Raw genomic sequence first — 21,157 nt, 5'->3', positions numbered from 1 at the left:
GTTTGAGAACACATGCTCTTTAGAAAACATGAAAAATACAAAGAAAACAAATATAAACAGCCAGTCATGCAATTCAGATACATTTACTATTAAAATAATTCAGATATTTTTGCTAAGTAATTCAACTAAAAATTAATCAAGGACTCAATTTACAAATATTAAACTCCATTAAATTTTTTAAGAGATCATACTGGCATTACGTTGGGTATTCGGACATGTTCAGGCACATGCGTCAATGTGTGCTGATTTTTTTACAGCTGAAAAGCTTTAAATGAGAAGAGTACAGTAAACCTGGCTCTCTGCTCTTTGGGGATCATGAAAATTCTCAGTTCCTATTCAACCATTTTAGCCAAACTCTGCTCAAGTCCCTCAGTTTTGCCCACAGTGGCTTTCACCTTCCTTTAAATCTATCTTCACAAAAACCTCTGACACTCTTAACTGTGTCTCTGCTCTTTGCCAAATGATTTGCTCTTGTGACTTTTTCAGTCATATTCCCACCTGGATGCATATGTTCCCATCTGTCATACCTAAACCCAGAAGTTAGTCTTAATTTTTTTTCTGGTATATCAACTTCAGATATATCAGCTTTGCTCCTCTGCTCTAACAAATAACTATGCAGTATATTCACTTCTCTTATTAATAGTAGAGAATGAGAAATCAAACATGCCTAAATATGTGGGGGGAAATATAAAGATATATCTTATTTTGCATACCCATATTCCAAAGGAATACGCAGCTCACGTTCATCTGTTACTCTTCTTCTTTTGGAAGTGCCTTCAAGAAAATTCAACCAGTTAACATAAAAGATTCGTTTACATACATGAAAAATTTTTGATAGTTTTGAAACTTTTCTTTGAATAATATATCTTAATGACTTGAATTATTTAGTGTATTTCTGCAACTTGTGCATTATTTTTAGATTCTTTTCAACAAAACACATTGTATATAAAGTAAAGGGTGTTTTTCTTTCTTCTTTGGTCTGCATGACAGAATAACTAGTATTCCTCTCTAATGAAAAGACAATGCAAAGGAAAAAATGTACAGCTTTCCCGTCATTTTGTTATTAATGAAATGGCTAAAGAAGTAGGAGGAAAATAGCAGATAGAGGTTTTGGAAAACTATGTACAGCTGTTTTCTTTGAAAATATGAGTTTTAAGATGCTGAAAAATTTCAACATCTGGATCATACATTTTAAAATAATACAACTTCTATAGCCATATGAATCTATAGTCAAAAACTTTTAATTAATCTAGAGTACAAAGAATAGGATTATGATTATATGGAAAATTTTTCATAGATAATGATCAAGCTTCACCAATGCAAATGCACAACATCTTATGTTAGTAGGATATCATATTGGTTTGTGGCAAATGAAAACAAAACTAGAAAATTTCAAGAAAACAGTGAAATATGTGAAACAATATAATATTTTACTATACACATCTATATTTTCTTAGCTATTGAATGAGAATAGAGATTAATTTGGGAGTATTAATGTAAAACCTTTTAATGAAGACCTCTGCAAGTTTATAAAAGGTCAAATAGAAAAAAAAGATACGGCATGTTAAAGGAATAATAATGCTAACTCACTAATACAAATGACATTGGCTATGTGTTGGGCAGATATGCAATTGTACCTTAAGTAACCAAGTGAGCTCATTTTTATAAATTACAAAAAAAGTCCACTGTCAAACTCTAAATTCTAGAAGCATAAACTGAACACAAAAACAGGAAAGTATGCAAACTCGAAAGCTGCCATCAATCAGGTTCTTAAATTGGAAGCACAGGGAATAAAAATGGTAATGAGTCATATCCTTTGAAAATACACGCTGACCTTTCTTAGCCAACCTAAAATCTAGCCCTTGATTCCAGTGAGATCATCCCCAGAACACTGTATAAATAAGAATTCTTGTTATGGTTTGACTTCTACTTCACAATAATAAAAATAAAGTGTAGGTACCAGAGTGTGGACTTGAAGTAAGTGTGGAAGAAGGTGTGCCAAGGAAAGCAGGTGACTGGGATTCAGAACATAAGGCAGCAGGAGCAGAGCCTGGGGCTTTTGCTATGTGGAGGTTACGAGGTGTTGAGTGAGCTGTGAGACTGATGGAAGGGCTTTTGACAGAGGAAGCTGTTTTATTCAGTTTCATTGAAGTTTTCTCTCCTTCAGTATCGCTATCTGATTCATCTTGGTCTTTATCACCATCATCATCCTCTTCTGATCCTTCTGTATCTGATTCTGAATTACTATCTGATTCTGGGAAGTAAAAGAAGCATTTGTATATTATAACTAGATAATCACCAACAGTTTGCAGTTTGTATCTAAATGGAATAGTTCAGGAATCAGCATCTGTGACTGAGAACTCAAGCGAGCAACTTTTCTGAAGAGTAAATGTAAAAATTACTATCTTAAAAGCTATTTGAGTACAATGTATGCAGGCCATAAATCCTCAAAATTCTTCATTAAAAGTAACTGTTTTACTCAGATTATAAAACTTAAATCATAAAACAGTTCTTCTCACATGACAGTATTCACACGATGAGTTTCTGCTCAGTGGTTTCAAAAGCACTTTTAATTTAATAAAGAAGCCAAAGTATAGAGGAAACAGAATTGATTATTTAAATTAATAGATTCTAGTAGCTTAAGAAGTATACTAGGTTCAGTATGAGGAAGAGAACTCTGGAACTATCATTATCCTTTCTTCTGGGCTTTGAGGCCAAAGAAAACAATTTTTGCGGGGAGATGCTTGGCTTTGGGGGTTACAGTTATTCTATTTAGCTGCAAGATTTCATCAAGTTTCTCAGGCTTTACAAAAGACTAGGATTACAGAAATAACTGTGGGGAATAATTTAATGATTTAATAATTTAAGTTCATCCTAGCAATGTAGTCCTATAAATGCATCCATTCCTATAGATATGTAAAATCTATTTCTGGGTTAAACTTGATAACACAGGACTAATACTTGGACTGTATCTTAATCGTTCCCAGAACAACAGCTTCCGTGGAATTGTTTCTTGTGTAGTACTAGCTGTCTGCACTGAAGTTCATTATAAAAATTATCTTTGAAAGTGATTAATATTGATATCCATGATCTATCATGCAAAGTTGTGTTTATGGGAACCTTAGGAAAAATATCAGGAAAAGCTGTTCTTACCCTGAGCAAATAGGTTGTTTTTACCTTATAGACACTTTTTAAATTGTATAATTGACTATATTTTCCTCTTCATATTGGTAGATAGAAAATTTACAATTGGATTTGTGGCTGACTAGGAACAAATCCAAAACCTTTCATAATATGTATTTAAATTTTAAGCTATCTTATATTTTATGTTTTCAGTCTTCTGTGGAACAAGAAGGAGAGTTAAGAGGAAATAAAACAAAAAGAAATTAAAAAGAAAACTAGAAAGTAAATCAAAATAAAATCAGGGGGTACTCTATATATGTTGTTAAATACATTCTGTGTTGCTAACAAATATTCATAGGGATATAGGTTTTTGGTATTTTCTGAATGACTGTGACTACAGTTTTACCTTTATTCAAAATATCTAGTGACACAATATAACAAGCAGCAGAAGAGATGAAAAAGAAAGGACAAATGAGTGGTCATGAATTAAATGAAAATTAAGCAAGTTCCTGAATTTCTTAATTCATGAATTATTTATATTCAATTTAAAGTTCTTTGTTTAATGTTAAATGAATAACAGAGCTGAGAACTTAATTTAGGATTTCCAATTTCAATTATTCCTGTATTTTACCACTCATTATAGAAAGGCGCATAGCTGTGTGAAACACAGTGAATGACCATGATTTTCAGTCTGTGAATGAAGAACCTCTTTAAAATGCTTTGGTTCACATAGCATTTAGAGAAATACTTTAAACTTAAAAGTAGAAAATAACCTGATTGGCTGTCATCAGATTCATCATCTTCATCTTCCTCATCTTCTTCCTCATCATCTTCCTCTTCCTCTTCATTTGAATCTTCAGAATCTTTGCTACTAGGAATGTCTGAATCTGCTCCTCTGAACTGTTCCCCTAAAGATTTTGCAGGATGCGAGTGATGCTGTGTTTTTACTGTGTTCACATTATTGCTAACTGCTTTTTCCTTCCCTTGACTATGCAGTATGGGAGAGGCAGAGGGCATGACAGTTGTCTGATTGCCAGGGGTTCTTCTCCCACTTGTACTCAGATTTACAGGTGAGGAAAAAGGGGTGCTACTTGAAGTAGCAACGTTTTCATTAATCTTACTCTGCATTTTAGTTTTGGTGGTAAGTGCCAGAGGAGCTTCTTGAATGACACTTTGAATAACTCCATTTGGTTGATGATTACCTAAAAGTGCATTTGTCAAGAAAGGATTAGGGTGGTTGTTTTCTAATGTTTGTTTTGGATGTGCTGGTGAACTAGAGGTTGCTTTTGGATTTGACAAAGCTGCAATAACCTTCTTCAGGCTCTTAGATGACTCCTGTTTCTTTAACTGAGCTGGGAATGTCTGTTTATATTGTTCCTGTTGAAACATAAGTTTAAAAAAAACAAAACAATAATGTACCATAAGAACAAAAATTACTCTTTTTTTGCCTTCTGTATCTGACACAGCTACTCATATACAAATTTAAATCATGATATACAAGTGCTATAAAAGTAGTGGCAATAATGAATAGCTGGTTCCTGAATCTTGCTAGACATAATATATTTAAAAATTCAATTAGTCTTTCTGCTTCAAAACATGTTTCCTGACTGCCCACCTCTTATTACTACAGCTCCCGTTTTTCTCAATAACCCAAACTTGAAACTCTCAAAACATCTTTTACTTTTCTTTTTTCCAAGTCAGCCATATTACTATGTGGTTTGGATTCTCTCATTGAAATATTGCTCAAATTTAAGCTGTACTATCACTTCTTCCTAACCAACTCCCAATATATGCTATATGCCAATGCCAATTTTCTCGTTATATAAGCCGTATTTTATTATATTAGCTCTTTGGTCAAAACCTTTAGTGCCTCTTCCATCATTGCCAACTTTATAAACCCTAAACAGTTAAATCTGATCCTCAAGTTACTTTTTACTACCTTTGTTGTCCAAGTGGACTATTTGCCATGCCCTGTGCATGTCATACTTTCACCACCTCCACATTTTGCCATCACCATTTTCTTTGCGTGAAACATCTTCCTCTAATAAATTTCAAGCAGATGAAATCCTGTTCATTCTTCAAAATCCAACCCAAGAAGCTTTCCATGTTTGTCCCAGCCCAAAGCACTCATTGCCTCTATCCTTGAGCTCCCTTATACCCCCTTTTATTCTATCCTGTATTACCTACAGTAATCATGATTTGAGGTTAGTGGGAAGGCTGGCTCAACATTCTGTGGGATATACTTTTGAGTGCCTTCAGCACATTAACATTGGAAAGAGTTTAGAAAATAGTTTAGAAAAATTATACCTTCCTTGGGAAAAATTATTTTGTAAACCATTAAGCCATAAAATTTACATATGTAAATAAGGAACAAAAAATTATTTGGCTATCAGAATCTTCATGAAAAGAATAACATCATATGAATTTCATTAAATTTGTATAATTAAAATATAAAAAAACAAACCGAAATAGTATGATTAAAATATCAAGTTAATAGAAATAGAGTTGAATTTTGAAAGGTAAAATTCTGTAATGAAAATGGTTGCCTTGCAATTAAAATCAGCAGTACTGTCAGCATTGGACCCGGGCTGTTAACACTCAAGTCAGCAAAGCCTTGTGGTGGGTTATTTCACAAGTATAAATGCAGATGGAATGCCATATAGAATGACTTATTAAATATTTTAAAGCACCAGTACTAATAAGCAGTAAGAAATTCCCATATAAACTTCTTTATCTTATTTAACTTATCCTCACTGTATTTGTTTAGAAAATTAAGTTAGTGCTTTGTAAACAAAGACTGTCACATTATATTTGTATTGATACATAAGGCAATGCCTCACAAAGAGAAACTGCTTAATTGGTATTTATTCAGTGAATAAAATATGGAATATTATACTACATAATTGTGTTTACCTTTTTAAAAGAATTTTATGGCAAAATTTTTACATAAGATACTTTAATATAATTTTACTTAATATTTATATGAAACATAAATATTTTATGTTATATTATGTGAGTATACATATAATGTACTTATACTTCATATTTTATACATATACTGATTTAAATTTTCAGCAGAAAAATTTAGTGTATTTTCATTTCTTAGAACAAAATTTTGTCACATAATCATTTTGTATTCTTTTTTTAATAGGTAGTAAATATTCCTTCCAAATACATAGGATCAAAAGAGTAATGAAAATAAAAACTTTCCCTTTAGTTTTAAATTTTACATTTTAATTTTTTGAAATTGTTTCTCACTCTATAACTCTGAAGAATCACTTCTCATATGCTGACATCTGAAGGTTTTCGAAAATAACCAACGATCACTGTATTTTATCCCAAGACTAGTATCAGTAACTCTTTTACAGCAAACATGCTATCTTTTTTGATATTAGGGGTGTACATAAAGTAGGAGGGGAGAAAAAAGAGACCTGTATAGCAGCAAGTGTCCTGCTACTTTAAGATATCCCCTTGGGTGACAGGAGTATGAGAAGAGAGAGGTTCGAAGCTTTGTCCTACCACCAAGCTCTTGCTCCCCTAGTTCTTACCTGAGTCTCTGTAAGGCCATAAAAAATCCACTAGGCAAAACTTGATAAAGATTTTTCACTCCTGGTCTTTATATATGATTAATGTATATTGACTTAAATTAAATGTCTACAGTATAAGGGTATGAAAGGATCCAACGATTAAATAACACTGAAGAAAATCATAAGACTAGTGTGGGAGCCAGATACATAGCAGGAAGCATGAAACAATTGAGACTATCATAAGAAATCAAGCAAAATTCTATGTTAGACTGTCACATAAAGAAAGAGAACTGATATAAGAGAAATATTTCTAAAAATACCCTTTAACTCAATAGTAGATACCAATAAAAAGTAGATAAAGTCATTGAGAGTTGAGTCTACTGTGAATGCCCATTCACATAAAATATTTCCCATTAACAACCATTATCATTTCAGAAACACCAAATTATTTCATCTTAATCATGGGCTTTGAAATCAGAATGATCTTGGTTTAAAACCTGTCTGCTCTTAACTTGTTATATGATGTTGAAAAGTGACTTAACCTCTCTGAGCCTTAGTTCCTTTACCTGACACAATTTTGTAAGGATTACATAAGATCCTATGTGTAGAAAGCCTAGCTTGGCTACATTTAAATAAGCAAGTGTTTAATAAATGACTTTCTAATAGGCAGTCATATGAAAATTTTAAATAAGAATTTAAGAAACTCTGAAAAAATTAAGAAAACTTTCATTATGCAAGTAACTCGATGTGGCTCTATACATTCATTTGTCTTAAAGTGGAATATATATTAATGAAAAATTAAAATCACCCAGTGTGATTTTCAATTTGCTTAATTTCTCAAGGAGAGTCAATAATGTGATGCCAATAACTCCTTATGATTGACCCATGCATTACAAGTTCTCGTATGTGTGATATTATGATACCACTGGTCATTCCATTTAGATCAGTGGTTCTCAAATTTGGCTGCACATTTGAGTCACCTGGGAGGCTTTTTAGACATGTAATACCTCAGTCTCAACACAAGAGATCCTGATTTTAAATTGTTCTAAGGTGGTTAGTTCATTTTTAAAGTTTCCCAGGTGATTCTAATGTACACTTAGTCTTGAGAACTACTCATTTAGATTCTCAAAAGAGCCTGATTTGCTCAAGTCATTTTTCTTTGACCTTGTTCTGAAATTCTTCACTGTAAAATAAAAGTCAGTGGACAAGGACATTGCAACTTTTTTGAGAAAGAAAGGCAGCATACCACAGTGATTAAGAACAAGGATTCTAGTACCACACCGCCTAGGTTTGAATTCTAGCTCCATCACCAACTAGCAGTGTGATCTTGGGAGAGTTATGTAAGTCTTATGAATCTCAATTTGATCATCTGAAAATGGACATAATATTATTAGTGGCACTTACAGATGTTAGTATCCAATGAGTAAATGCATGTTCAGCACTTAAAACAATGAATGGCTGGCAAAACAGTAAGTGCTCTACAGGTCTTTTCCAATGATTAGGATGCCTACTGATAATTTGTATAACCAAAAGACAGGAGACTGTGTTCAAAAATAATATTTTTTCTCTAGTCTGGGTGAGTTCTAGAATAAAAAGCACTGGTTATTTAATTACTAGGATTCTTCTGGACATATGACTGTAGACTATATAATATTATAATATAAAACGAACAGCAAGAAAATAAAGATGAAAAAAATTCTCTGATGAGAGTGGTTCTGGTGTTTATAGAAGTAACGTTACTAAAAATATTTTGTATAATTAATTAAGAATGGTAAAGGAAAAGCATTCTTTATAAAGGATTTTTATACTTAAAATTGACAAATCATAGGACTACAGAGGTAAATGACTCAAGAGTTCATTTCTTTAAAAAAGAATATACTAATATTAGAAAAAAAAGGACATCGATTTTAAACAAAAGTAATTGTAAAGTATGTCCAATACAAACATGTTTCTCCCCTTACTGCTAAATCATTAAACCTGGGGAAAAATGACAAGACTGTGTTGCCAAAAATACATTCAACAGGTGTGTATGTAAATATAAAATCAGAGAAATTTAGTTTTCTGATGTGCATATTCTATTCCTGGTGACTAAGAAAGTATAACAATAAGAGTAGAATTCAGTTTAAACTTGTATAAGACTATATAAAAGCTGTTTTTATAATAGTAAAATTCTTCTATAAATAATTTCTAACTCACCCGTTTGGAACGCAATTCACTGGTCAAAGGACTAGATTCTTCAGAGGTATTTTTATTCCCTGCTTTAAGTACATCAGGAGAAGGAACTATGAGTTTCATGTAAATTTCCTTTTTGGCTTGATTTACCAAAGATAAAGGTTTCACATTGGACACCAATCCCGTAGACTGTATTACACTTGTGTGTTTGTTCACAGATTCCTCCTTTGCCTGAGAGCTTTGGAAAATAAATGGAAGCTGCTGTGACAAAACCTGAGGCTGCTTCTGCTGGGATTGGAATGATGAGTGAGTCTGGGATTCAGACACAAGAGGTAATGGCTGGTGTATTCTTTTTTCCTGGGCTTTTTCAGTTGCTTTCTGTCCTTCTGCTTTTGGGTCTGAAACACCATGTAATAGCACCTGTAAATACAAATTAAAAGGCAACTTCTTAACGTCTATTAAAACGAAGAGCATCAAGGAGTAAAACATGGAGGAAAAAAAGGGTACTTAAAAAAGTGTTCCTAATGACTTACAATAGATATATAAAACTCACTAAAAAATACACAAAATGTTCCTTTCAAAATGTTTCACCACCTCCTTTTTTTTCTTATGCAAAAGGAAGAACTAAAGGCAATGATTAACTTTAAACTTTATAGACTTTGAGAGTTAAGATAAGACAGTTAATTCCTAAATTTGGATAATGTGTAGATATTGCCAATGAAATGATTTGTACCTACCTGGTTGTTACTTTTATGTTGTGCTTCACTCTCTGAATCAGAATCATCATCTTCACTTTCTTCAATACTTTGATCTTCTTCTTCTTCATCTTCCTCTAGATCATCTGAATCACTACTACTAATGCCTTCACTTGATGTGTCTGATGAGGTGCCTGAATCACTATCACTGTTGCTAGAACTTTCCATAGCTTTCTTCCTTGGTTTCTGGATAAAGACAAGATTTTTAAAAAGACTTCTATTTTTGGAAAAAATTCAAGTTTCAGTAAGAGGTATGCTCTTTTAATTTTTTAATGATATTTTCAATCTTAAAACATTTTTCTAAAATGTCATTTTAGAAAAAAGTAAAAAGTCGCATGTTTTAAGGGTATTTATTCAACCAACTGATCAAATTAACTTATCTGACAGGAATTCTCCAGTAAAAAGTATAAACTCTGTCAATATGCTATACAGTATTCTGTACAGAATATTGAAAACATCAATATAGTGTGTATATATGTACATATGTATACATATATACACACTCATATGACTGCCATGCTTCGAAATGTAGGACAGATTAAAAAGAGCAATTTATGATAGGGTTACATACACTGATGTTCTACATTTAGCTTTTAGTCTTCTTTCTTTGTGCAAATAGTGAGTCAGTAGCCAAACACACCTTTCTAGGTGCTGGACTCCTATGAAGTCTAAGATGAGCCTCTGCCTTCAAGAAACTTACATTCTAGTGGTGGTGGCGGTGGACTAGACAGAGAGTAATTTCAAAACAAATAATCCCATATAGTAAAAAGTACTGGAGAGAAGACAAAATAGGTAGAAAAAGGCTTAAGGGGCTGCTTTAGTTAGGGTCAAGGAATTTAAGTTTTTTAATATTTCTGAATCAAAAAGATAGAAAAATATGATAAAGAAGGAGATTAATTTCTGGAACATTTAAAATCCTATAGGACAATGAAAATCCAAAGCTGGAAAGGGACATTTGGTCGCATAAAAGGAAAGTTGTGTGTTTAAAGGACAGACAATGGTAGTGGATAAAAAGATGAAAAATAATGAGATGAATTATAACTAATAACGATATAACAATGAAAAAGTTAAAATTCTGCCAATAGAAAAACTATAAAGGAGAAATGTCAAAACGACAGAGCAACAAGATTGAGTACAATCCGAAGTTACTTAGGAACATTTCTATAGTGTTTGCTGGTAGATAAAATAGAGAACAAGATACAGAAAAATCAGCAATAAATTACAAAAGCAGCAAATTAGAAAAGTTATGGCCTTAATAGAAATACAGCCTTTCATAACTACTGGGTTTGGAGAATAAAAGACAGTAACACACCTCTACAACAGGATGCCAGGTTGAAGCCGTAGTTACAGATTGCAAACCTACACTCTTTCCTTTGTGTCTTCTAAAATTTGATTTAAATCATATAAAATACATGAGTGAGGAGAGTCACTCCTGTTATATTCTGTTTGCCATGGTACTGTGTTAACTGCTCCAAACTAGCAACTGCAATGCTTCCTCCACAGACACACCCTTCAATAAGCTAATATTTCCATCATTCCCTGAGATACCTTCTTCCCTCACAGTAAAGCAGAAAGTGAATTGGAATAAAGGAAATCAAAGGATGAGAAAGACCAAAGTAGAGATTAAAGGGAAACAATAGTAGTATAATAACATTAAGCCTATCATTTATTTGGCAGAGAAACCGCTCCTTTGCAACCAAAATCTGCTGTTGAGTTTTCTAAGCATGTATAGCAAGACTATGAAAGTCATTTCATTTGACTATGAAAGTCAAATCCAAAGTTATCACTTTCGGATTTAGTAGAGGCTAAGTAAGGAAGGGAATGAGGGAGCTACCGTGATTTGGCAGAAAAAAATAAACTCCTATTTCAATGTCCAAGTAATCTGTGTAGTTTTAATTTAAAGGCAGCATGACAGATGGGTCCTATACTCCCCAAGAGTGGGTCTAGAGATGCGGGTTCTAAAGCTTTAGGGAGCATAATATTCAGCACAGAAGTTGCTGCAAGCAGCAGATTCCTGGGTCCCAATTCCAAACAGGCACAGGGATCTGTATGCAACAAGCCCTTAATGTGATTCTGGCGCAGGTGGTCTTTGCAGAGCATACTCTGACAGTGTGCAAAGAGTTTGTGTTTTATAAGGTAACAAATTTAGTACCCATGTTAAAAAAAAAAAGTAGACATGAGTAGACAAGTCCAAGTATTGGAGAAAAATGAATTTCAATATCACAAATTCCATCTCCTTGGTCCCTATTAACATGTGCGGGGGGTGAGGGTGGTCCTTTTGCCTGCTCACAATTAGGTAGTCTGTCTTTTTTCTGTCATTTATACATTTTAAAAATGAGTCTTCTTAGGTTCATAAAAAAATGATCAAAGGAGAGTTTATTAGTAATAAACTCCACCCCCCAACCAACCTGGGAAAGCTTTTCAGAACCCTCTCCTTGAACTTTCATTTCACTGTATATTTCTTACATTCAATAGCAAAACAAATACATATTCAAGGCTATTATGTACCAGGCACAGTTGCTCTAGTCTCTGGGGATACAAGGGTGTGATAAACAAACAGCAACTCTGCTCTCATGGGAACAGGGAGAAGAGAATCAACAAACAATATAAATAAGGGTTTTTCAGTGATAAATACCATGACTAAAACAGGATAATTGAGTAGACAGTGTGTGCTGGATGGACATTTAGATGTAGTTGTCAGGTAAGACTCTTCTGAGCTGAGACCTAAATGGAGAGCAAGAGCCAGTCATAGAAAGATAAAAGGGCCTTTCAAGACAGGGGAAACAGCAAAGGCAAAAGCCACGAGCTGGAAACAAGTTTGACATGTTCAAAGAATGGAAAAGTCAGCTAGGCCTGCTACAGCACAGAAACCTGGGAGAGAACAGTAGGAAATAAGGCTGGATGGACTGGCAGGGGTGAGACCACACATGGTCTTATGGGCCATGGCAAGGATTTTATTCTTAGTGGGATAGGAAACTATTAGACAGAGTGATAACACAGGATGTTTTAAAACGATAAAAAATCACTTATGTTTTTTAAAAGACTGTTACAGCTGCTGTGGTAACAATAATTTGTATGGCAGCAGGAGTGGAACTTAACCTTGAATTGTCTTATTTTTTTTCTCAACAGGCTGTATGTTAGTATATTTTAGTTTGTGTTGACTTACTTTAATTGTTTAATTTAAAATACTTATATTTATTCTAAATATACATGTAGACTATGAGAGGGAACTGGACTTAATCAATGATTTTCAATGAGTACTACTGAGATAAGTAACCCTGCCTCCCAGGAGGGATTATCAAAATCAGCTGAAGAACATTTTTCAAACTACACATGAAAAGGGCTGATGAAGCAATTTTTTTTTTTAAGTTTTTAAAACTGAAAAACATTGGGTAATAAAAGTATAGGATTTTCTGCTTCAGTTTCAACTCCCTTCATCTTCATTTAACAACCTACTAACGCAAATTCATTCCAGACCATGTATTATCCAAAGATACGCTTCTGAAATCTTAAGTTCTAGTATCCCTCACATTGACAGTCAATCTCTCTCTAGTGTTACTTCTATGTAGATGTAAATCAACACCCCTATGGTACCTGGAATTTCTTTATATCATTAAAGAGGTACCTCTGCAAGTTTTTAATACCTGATCCTGGAAATATTTTCTACTTTAACAGCACCAATTTTGTTTAGGAATGTCAATACTGATTCCTTACTAGAACTAAGGACACGATCTGTTTCAAATCCATTCCTCCAAAGTCTTGCCTTGTACCTTACAGAGGCACTAGAGATACTAGATGTTACTAGATTTAGCACTACTGCTAAGAGGTAGGATAGTGTAAAGTTTAAAAACATGGACGCTTAACTTTTAGAAATACATATAGATATAAATATATTCCATGATACTATGTCTACGACCTGCTTCAAAGTACCATGGGAGCAAGGAATGGGTGGTGTTTTCGGACAGCGTCTGGTGTGCAGAGAAGCTAGAAGCAGTACAGAGACAGGCTTTGGAGCTCGTACTAATGGGAATGCCCTTGAAACAAATCATAAGGGAAAAGAGTAAAGAGCAGTTGAAGAGGAACAGGTGGAAAGTATGACCCTAAAACCTGTGTCCCTGGAAGGAAACAACCAAGAGTCTTTTATCACATTTGCTCAAGTGCTCAGTGGGGTGGCTTGAAGAGGAAAGTAAATGTTTGTCTTGGGGCCTAAATAGAGTCCTGTCGAATTTTTGTGATGGCTATCATTAGGCTTCGAGGCTTCACCAGATGACCTTCCCCCAGACCCTCATATGTCTTGCTATGTGCTGGAAAACATTTATCTTCTGTTGAGACGGAACTGAAAGATCTAGAGGAAGTATTTCTATAAAATATGCTGGGCAAGAGGGAAGAAACCTTTATTTGTTTAGCTGATCGTGGAAAATATATGGAGCTCAATGCTGTCTTGAGAAAGGACAAAGAAAAATTTGATAAAATAGTTCCTTGGGGTTAAAAATTGGAGCCTGGGAGGCATGTTGTTCAGATTTAAAGTTCAGATCAGCGCTATCTGCAATCAGTGACTACTCATACCTTGCTCTTGCTGTGGTGTGTCACAAGCTTTTCAATTCCCTTATTATTATAGCTGAGGTCATGGAGAAAGTGGTATTACAGTATCACAAACTTTTGACTCTCTTCCCCCAGAAAAATCAGGCCCTGAAAGTGGTTTTTATAAAATGTAGACGAAAAGACATTGCTCTAGTTATTATCTTTGTTTCCGAAATGTTTGCAGTTGATGCTAAGGCTTTAACTCAGAATAAACCAAGACTTCTCTCTCAAGAAGAAATTACCAATGGGAGCAGACCAAATTCACCGATACAGGTGCACTTACTAGAAATTCTGGATATAATGTGGTAGTTCCTGTAGCTGGAGGTATCTCAGCTTACTTGGTTGGATGAATGAAATCTGGACACAGTGGTGAACTATACTTAGTAAAGTTGAAATGTCACAGCTTCCCTGGCATGATGTGCAAGAGGAAATCCAAAGGCTTAGAGTGACCAGAATATTGGAGTGAATTTACCATGTGCAATCTGCATACCCACCCTACTCCTGATACTGCTTCTACAGCAGACAAGGTCTAGTCAGGAGGCAGAAACCACATGATCAATTTGAACAGCAAAATTTTATCATAAGGAAGCAACAACTAGTAACAGAATATGAACTACTAAGAGGGAAAGAGACCTGTAAAGAATACCGGAATAGCCAATGTAGGGAAGAGCCACTTCCTGTATGGCTGAGGTAGAGTACTAAAATAAACTTGGAAGAGGGTCTTTCTTCTCCAACCCCTCATTCACCCAAGGCTGAACCTCAGACTTTGTTGGAAAGGATGTGGCTGTTGCCCACTGGATGGCAGAGAAGCTCACTGAGGTATCACAGATCAAGGCTGGTACACAGGAGACACCACCTGCTGGAGTGCCAGAAAAACTTGCTGGGAATCTGCTATCGGGGTGACAGTAAAGTTAGCTAGAAAGCCAACCACTGGCATCCCAGAAAAACTCACTAATAAGCTGCCTGCTGGGATGTCAGTGACACTCACTAGACGGTATACACTACTGGGTCTCCTGAACACAACTGGCAGAGAGGCCGCCAGCTGGTGAGGAAGCCACCCACTGGCAGCCACAGCATAAGACCAAGAAGAAAACACTTGAACCAGGAACAGAAGCATTTTCCTCTTCCAGTGTGTCTCTAGGACCCTCTAATGACAAGGTCTAACATAGTGCCAACTGGCAAAGGAGAAAAGGAGAATTCAGCTGGGGTTATGATGAAGTACAATTGGCCATGAGATGGTAACTGTTGAAACTGAATAAGGGGTACACAGGATTATTATGCTATTCTGTCTTCTGTGTATATTTGAAATTTTCCATAATGAAAGGTTTTTTGTTTTTGTTTTCCTAAAGCATGGGCTCTGGAGTCAACCTGCCTGACTTTGAATCCTGACCACTTAATGGCCAACTATTTGGGGGCTCTTTTTCCCAGTTTACAATAATAGTACCTACCTCAGTATGGGTATAAGGAGGATTGAAATAGATATTATATGCAAAGCAATTACAGCAGAACTAGCCTGTGTTAAGTTCTCAATAAATCTTATCTATGACTACTATTTGTATTATTTATACTGGTGCTGACAGTTTTAATTTTTTAGATGCATAATACTAAAACCACCCCGCAAAAACGAATATCTATAAAAATAGGAGTTGATAATTCATAAAAAGTTATTCCATAGATTCAGGTGGTTTGATCTTTAGAATACTTGTATCGATCTGTTATATATTTGTGCCTCAAAGAACAACTTACCTTATCTTTGATTTTGTCAGCTCTAGCATCCAAAGGCTGGGTTTTGTTTGGTTCCTGACTACACTTTCGATTTCCTCCACCTGAGCTTATACTTTTAGTTTGTCCCACAGAACTTGAAGCAGTAGTGGATAGTACAGATGTGTTGATACCAGATACAGACGATGTGTTGTTTCCATTTATTGACCCATTTACACCTTGAAAGTAAAAATAAATATATTTATGCAAGAGAATGTTATTCAGCCATAAAAAGGAATGAAGTAATGACATATGCCACAATGTGGATGACTCTTGAAAACATTATGCTAAGTGAAAGAAGTCAGACACAAATTATGATTCCATCTATATGAGATATTCACAACAGGTAAATCTATAGAGATAGAGTGCAAGCTAGTGGTTGCCAGGGACTGGGAGAGGGAATAATAGAGAGAAACTGGTTAACGGGGATGAAGTTTCCTTTCGGGGTGATGAAAATGTTTTGAAACTAGATAGAGGTGGTTGTTGTACAACACTATGAATGCATCACATGTCACTGAATTGTTCAGTTTAAAATGGTTAATTTTACATTTGTGTGAATTTCACTTCAATTAAAAAATTTTTAGAAAGATAATTAAATGCGAGTATTCCCCCTTTTGGAGCAAACTCCCCAAACACTTAAGTGAAAAGAAAGGTAATAATAAACCATCTAAAATGCTATTATAATTTGCAAATGTATTCTAACCACAGTTATCAACTATGAAATATTAATGACAATTTAAAAGAAAAAGGCGTACTAACATATTAGTTTTAATTAATTTAATGCTTAATTACAGAAAAAGTAATATATTTTATTGAGTGAACGTGAAGGAGGTAATGAGATACAGAGGAAAAAGCAGTGGAGTCTGGAGTTAGAAAACCTGGGTTAAATTCTGGTATGCAATGTCAACATGTAAACAGTGCTTCCTTGAATAACTTATTTAACCTTAGCTGCAAAATGACAATGCTTCCAATCTCAAAGAGTTATTATAAGGATTAAGCAAGACAATGTGAAAGTGTCTAGCACAATGCCCCATAATTGTTACTAAATGTGAACCCTATTAAAAATAGGTATTGAAATGGAGATTTGTAGTATTTCACTTAAAGTTAACATGGATACCTTTTTCAGGACCATTTCGATTACTTTTTCCCGAAGCCCTCGAATGGAATGAAGAAGAATCATGATTCTGGGCTGGAGGAGCAAACAGTGGTGGAATTCCCAGTAATGGTGGAAAGGAGGTTGCCCCTGCACGCGTATGAGCATCTGTTGTTCGCCACCATTCTGCACCTCAAAGCCAAACACCAAACAAGCAAAAATATTTGAATTAACTTCCTAGCTAATTTAACAGTGCTTTTTATATTTTATTCCTGAAAAAAAATTTCAAATTTCATCTTGGAACACAATTGCTGAATTACACATAGTTCTGATCATCTTTCTAATTATAAGACAGCTGGTTAGAAGTTATACACTCATTATTCTGCTCATTAAGACAGTATCCAAGGATCTTCACTTAGCAGCTTCCTTGAGTTCAAATTTATGAAGAACAAAAGTAGTCTATGGTTTTAAAAATAAAATGGGAAACTTGGAATATTAAAGAACTATTTGACTCTTTGATGACTTACATCATAATTTTTCTAAATTAGTAAAGAAACAATATTTAAGACTATTTTAATCTACTTTAAAACCTTAGAATTTAAGGTTACCATCTACAACCTATGTTAAGAATTTCCTTAAATTACATACAATATAAAGCTGGCTTTGATAAATCAGGTGGTTTAAATAATAATACAAAGACCACTGTAATCCAGCATATCTCAAATGCATTTATGGAAGAAAACATCCTATACTCAAAACAATAGAGATAGCAAAATCAGTAAGCCTTTTTTTTGGGGGGGGGTGTCTAAGCAATGAAAAGTGCTTCAAAGAAGATTTTTAAAACAAGTTAAGTCACATTAAAATATAAAAGATTTATAGTTTCTCCCCTTAAAGTTAATGAAGAAAGCCTGAATTTTATTTATACTTCCTCTCATAAATTACAGATAACAATGTTTTATCAATGTAAAATGACTAAATGGTAGAAAATCATCAAATGCAATTTAGATATTCAAACAGTGGCTTTTAGTTAAAACTTTTAGAAAAGGAGAGAAGACAAATTTTATAGAATACATTATTTAGGGAAGGGTGAAGATTAAGAAGAAATTTGAAATAACCCAATGGACAATCTTGTATTGCCCCATGTAAAATCTCGGAAAGAATATTTTCCAATTGGCTAACCAGCTAGATTACCAAATCAGTTATTACCTTTCAGGCTAATCTTCCAAGAGATATAGGATACTTTTCATTGACTTGATAACCACGAAAAAATTAGAGGAAAAACCCCAATAATATAGTGTGGGAAAAATTCAATATTGTCAGTGTACTGTATTATATGATCTTTAAAGCTTTTCTAGGAATATCTCTTTATTAAAAATAGGATGTTAAGTGATGTGCACCTTCATTAGCTAAAGACAAAAGTTTAGCTTAATAAAAAGTGAAATGTTCATGGTAACTGACATTCTGAAAGGTCTAAAAAACAGTATAAGCAGAAAACTGCAAAAGCTATTCTTCTGCACTGCAGGAAGGCACTGCTAGTGAAATGACACCAATGTATATTCAGCAGTGGCTGAATGATGGGAACTGAACCAAGAATAACTATACAAAACCATAAATCATTTATCTACTGTTTAGATGAAAGAACTGTATGTAGATAGGAAGAAAAATTATGTATTTGGGGCTTGTATTAGCACAGCTGAAATCTGTTGTTATTTATAGGTTTGAAAACTAGGTCCTACATAGCTGATAAAAAAGGAAAATTCAGTTTCCTGAAATATTCATATTATTTAAAATAGAGTCTATAATTAAAGCATTACAGTTGAACGTTCAGACTTTGTAAACAACCCACAAATCGGTAAGGCAGTCAAAGTGTAATAAGACTCAAATATTTTAGACATAATCAAACTCAGAAACAACATAAAAATGTACTTAGAATGTCAATGGTAAATAAGCACACAATAGGGATTAGAAAAAAACACAACTGGAAAATGTGTACGTTATAAATAAGGTGACACCATGAGTAAAAACACAAGTAAATAAGATCAATTAAATAAAAAGATGAAAAAGATAGCGCTTCTGATCACAAGCTTCACAAATGTCTAATAATTCATGGGAAATAACAGAATTTTTGATAAGTGATGAGCTTATTTCTCTTCCAAATTTAAGAAAATAAAAAAACAAAATTTAGTCACTCACAAACTAGCTTGTTGATAAAATGAAATATACAAAATAAGAATCACATAAACCAGCACACGATGAATTTCTAAATGTATTCAAGGGCAGTAACTGCATGGTAACAACATTAATCATATTCAACTGAAAGATTCTAATATTTCAGAGGATATACTGAATCTCAATTTGAACATAGAAGACAGGAGAATTTAAAAATCTTTCAAACTTGATAGAACCAGATACGTCATGAAAATTCACGGTAATATAAAAATATAATGATTAAAAACTGTAAATGTTTTAAAAGAACTTACCGTGAAATACTATTTCAATATAAAAAACTTTACTATACTAATATCCATTAAGTAATTTGCATGTGTTGATTTAGTCATCTGAAATGCAGACACATTTAGAAGTGGATAATATTTAAAAATAAACTATTTCTCTTTTAAAATTCCTAGTAATTTCTTCCTGTGTGTCTTCATCTATTTAGTAGGTGATTTAAAATTTTTGGCATTTTGGTTACCCTTCTGAATAAAACTAATCATAGAAAATTTAAATTTAAGTTATACAAAACGTACAACTTAAACAAATGAGGCCTCTAAAACAAGGCATAGTCTCTGTTCACTTGGCAAAAAAGTATGCTTATACAGGCATACTTTTACCACTAAAGACTCTGTCTTGTAATTGTCTGTTTATCTATCTCCTAAAAACTATAAGCAACATAACATATACTATGTTAGTATATTCCTCAGTGCTTGGCCTACTGCACAGAACATAGTAGATGCTCAAAGAACTTTGTATAAGAAATGAATGAGTGAATAGTTTATGTAGGCTAGGGAAGTTATCAAAATTTTTTTCTATGCAGTGGAAGTATCAACATTATTGAAGTTGAGATGAGTAAGTCTTTACACCTGTTAACCATGTTTTCAGTGCAAAAGATATTTGATTTTAATTATACAATAATTACATTGTGGTTTAGAAATGCTCAAAAGTAATTAATACTTTATATATCAAACTATATCAAATATAATAAACTATGATAAAACAATTTTTAAAATTTAAGGTACTAGCAACTATCTATATTACTATTATCTATTTTAATTTTTTATTCAGCAATACTATATTTCAGCAAATACCTATGGAATACTCATCTTGCTAAGCAACCATGCTCAAAACTGACTGAAATAAATTCCTATTAGTATTTTCAAAGCAAATGTCAAGACTTAGTTTAAGACTTTGTTTTAACTTTCTAGCCACATTACTATCTCCTCTCTGAATTAAAGAAATAATATGACTCAAGAAATAGTACTTGAAATATATACTTAGCCAACTTTCCATTCTACATATATAATTCAAACAGGATACTTGTTTCCTTTTAAAGAAACACTCGACAAGAATAAAAACAATGATGGCTACCAATTACATACTAATTAGGTGTGCTAAACACTGCATTCAGCACTAAACATGGCTTATCGCCTTTAATCTTCACAAGAACCCTAAGAGGCAGATACTATTATTATTGTTATTCTCATTTTTCAGATGAGAAAACTGAGGCTGAGAGGTCAGATTACTTGTACAATCAAGGTCACACAGCTAAAACGTAACAAAGCCAGATTTAAATTCAGATCTATTTGTCTCTGAATTATGCTCTAACTTTTAAACTACTTTCTATAACAGTAAATCATGCATCCTTAACTAAAATTTATTAAGGTAAAGTTAATCACTGGAAACACATTAAAGTTTAGACTTTCAAAATAATATAACAAGAGAAATTACAGCATGTTTGTCTAAATTAAGCTTTAATTGGTGTCTTACTGAACTCCTGAATCCTCATAATCTGTAGAATTTGGGATAATTCTGGTCTTCCTGCCACACAAGTGGTGCAAATCTATGGTTGTTTTAATGAAATATGAAAAAAATAGAAATTTAAGAGCCAAGCTCATCTTACTTATAAATGCAGAGAAATGAGAACTCAA

General features: G+C 33.6%; 1 protein-coding gene across 24 annotated transcripts in view; it reads right to left on the bottom strand.

Moving 5' to 3' along the window:
- The window catches only part of BAZ2B (bromodomain adjacent to zinc finger domain 2B), a 382,496-nt gene that overhangs the window by 90,146 nt on the left and 271,193 nt on the right, over nucleotides 1-21,157 (bottom strand). For 16 of the 24 annotated variants that reach the window (XM_029225702.1, XM_029225703.1, XM_029225701.1 and 13 more), the window contains 7 exons: nucleotides 17,037-17,204; nucleotides 15,905-16,098; nucleotides 9,560-9,763; nucleotides 8,847-9,242; nucleotides 3,897-4,500; nucleotides 1,961-2,254; nucleotides 714-774 (listed from right to left, as the gene is read on the bottom strand). In XM_029225702.1, coding sequence (XP_029081535.1) covers nucleotides 714-774; nucleotides 1,961-2,254; nucleotides 3,897-4,500; nucleotides 8,847-9,242; nucleotides 9,560-9,763; nucleotides 15,905-16,098; nucleotides 17,037-17,204 — 1,921 coding nt within the window. The remainder of the gene's footprint in view (nucleotides 1-713; nucleotides 775-1,960; nucleotides 2,255-3,896; nucleotides 4,501-8,846; nucleotides 9,243-9,559; nucleotides 9,764-15,904; nucleotides 16,099-17,036; nucleotides 17,205-21,157) is intronic. The other 8 variants (XM_029225708.1, XM_029225721.1, XM_029225718.1 and 5 more) reach the window with 3 other exon arrangements.

This window comes from Monodon monoceros, unplaced genomic scaffold (assembly GCF_005190385.1).
Source record: "Monodon monoceros isolate NGI ecotype Baffin Bay Population unplaced genomic scaffold, NGI_Narwhal_1 Super_Scaffold_16, whole genome shotgun sequence".
Lineage (NCBI taxonomy): Eukaryota > Metazoa > Chordata > Mammalia > Artiodactyla > Monodontidae > Monodon > Monodon monoceros.
This window is presented reverse-complemented; position numbering and strand designations above follow the sequence as displayed.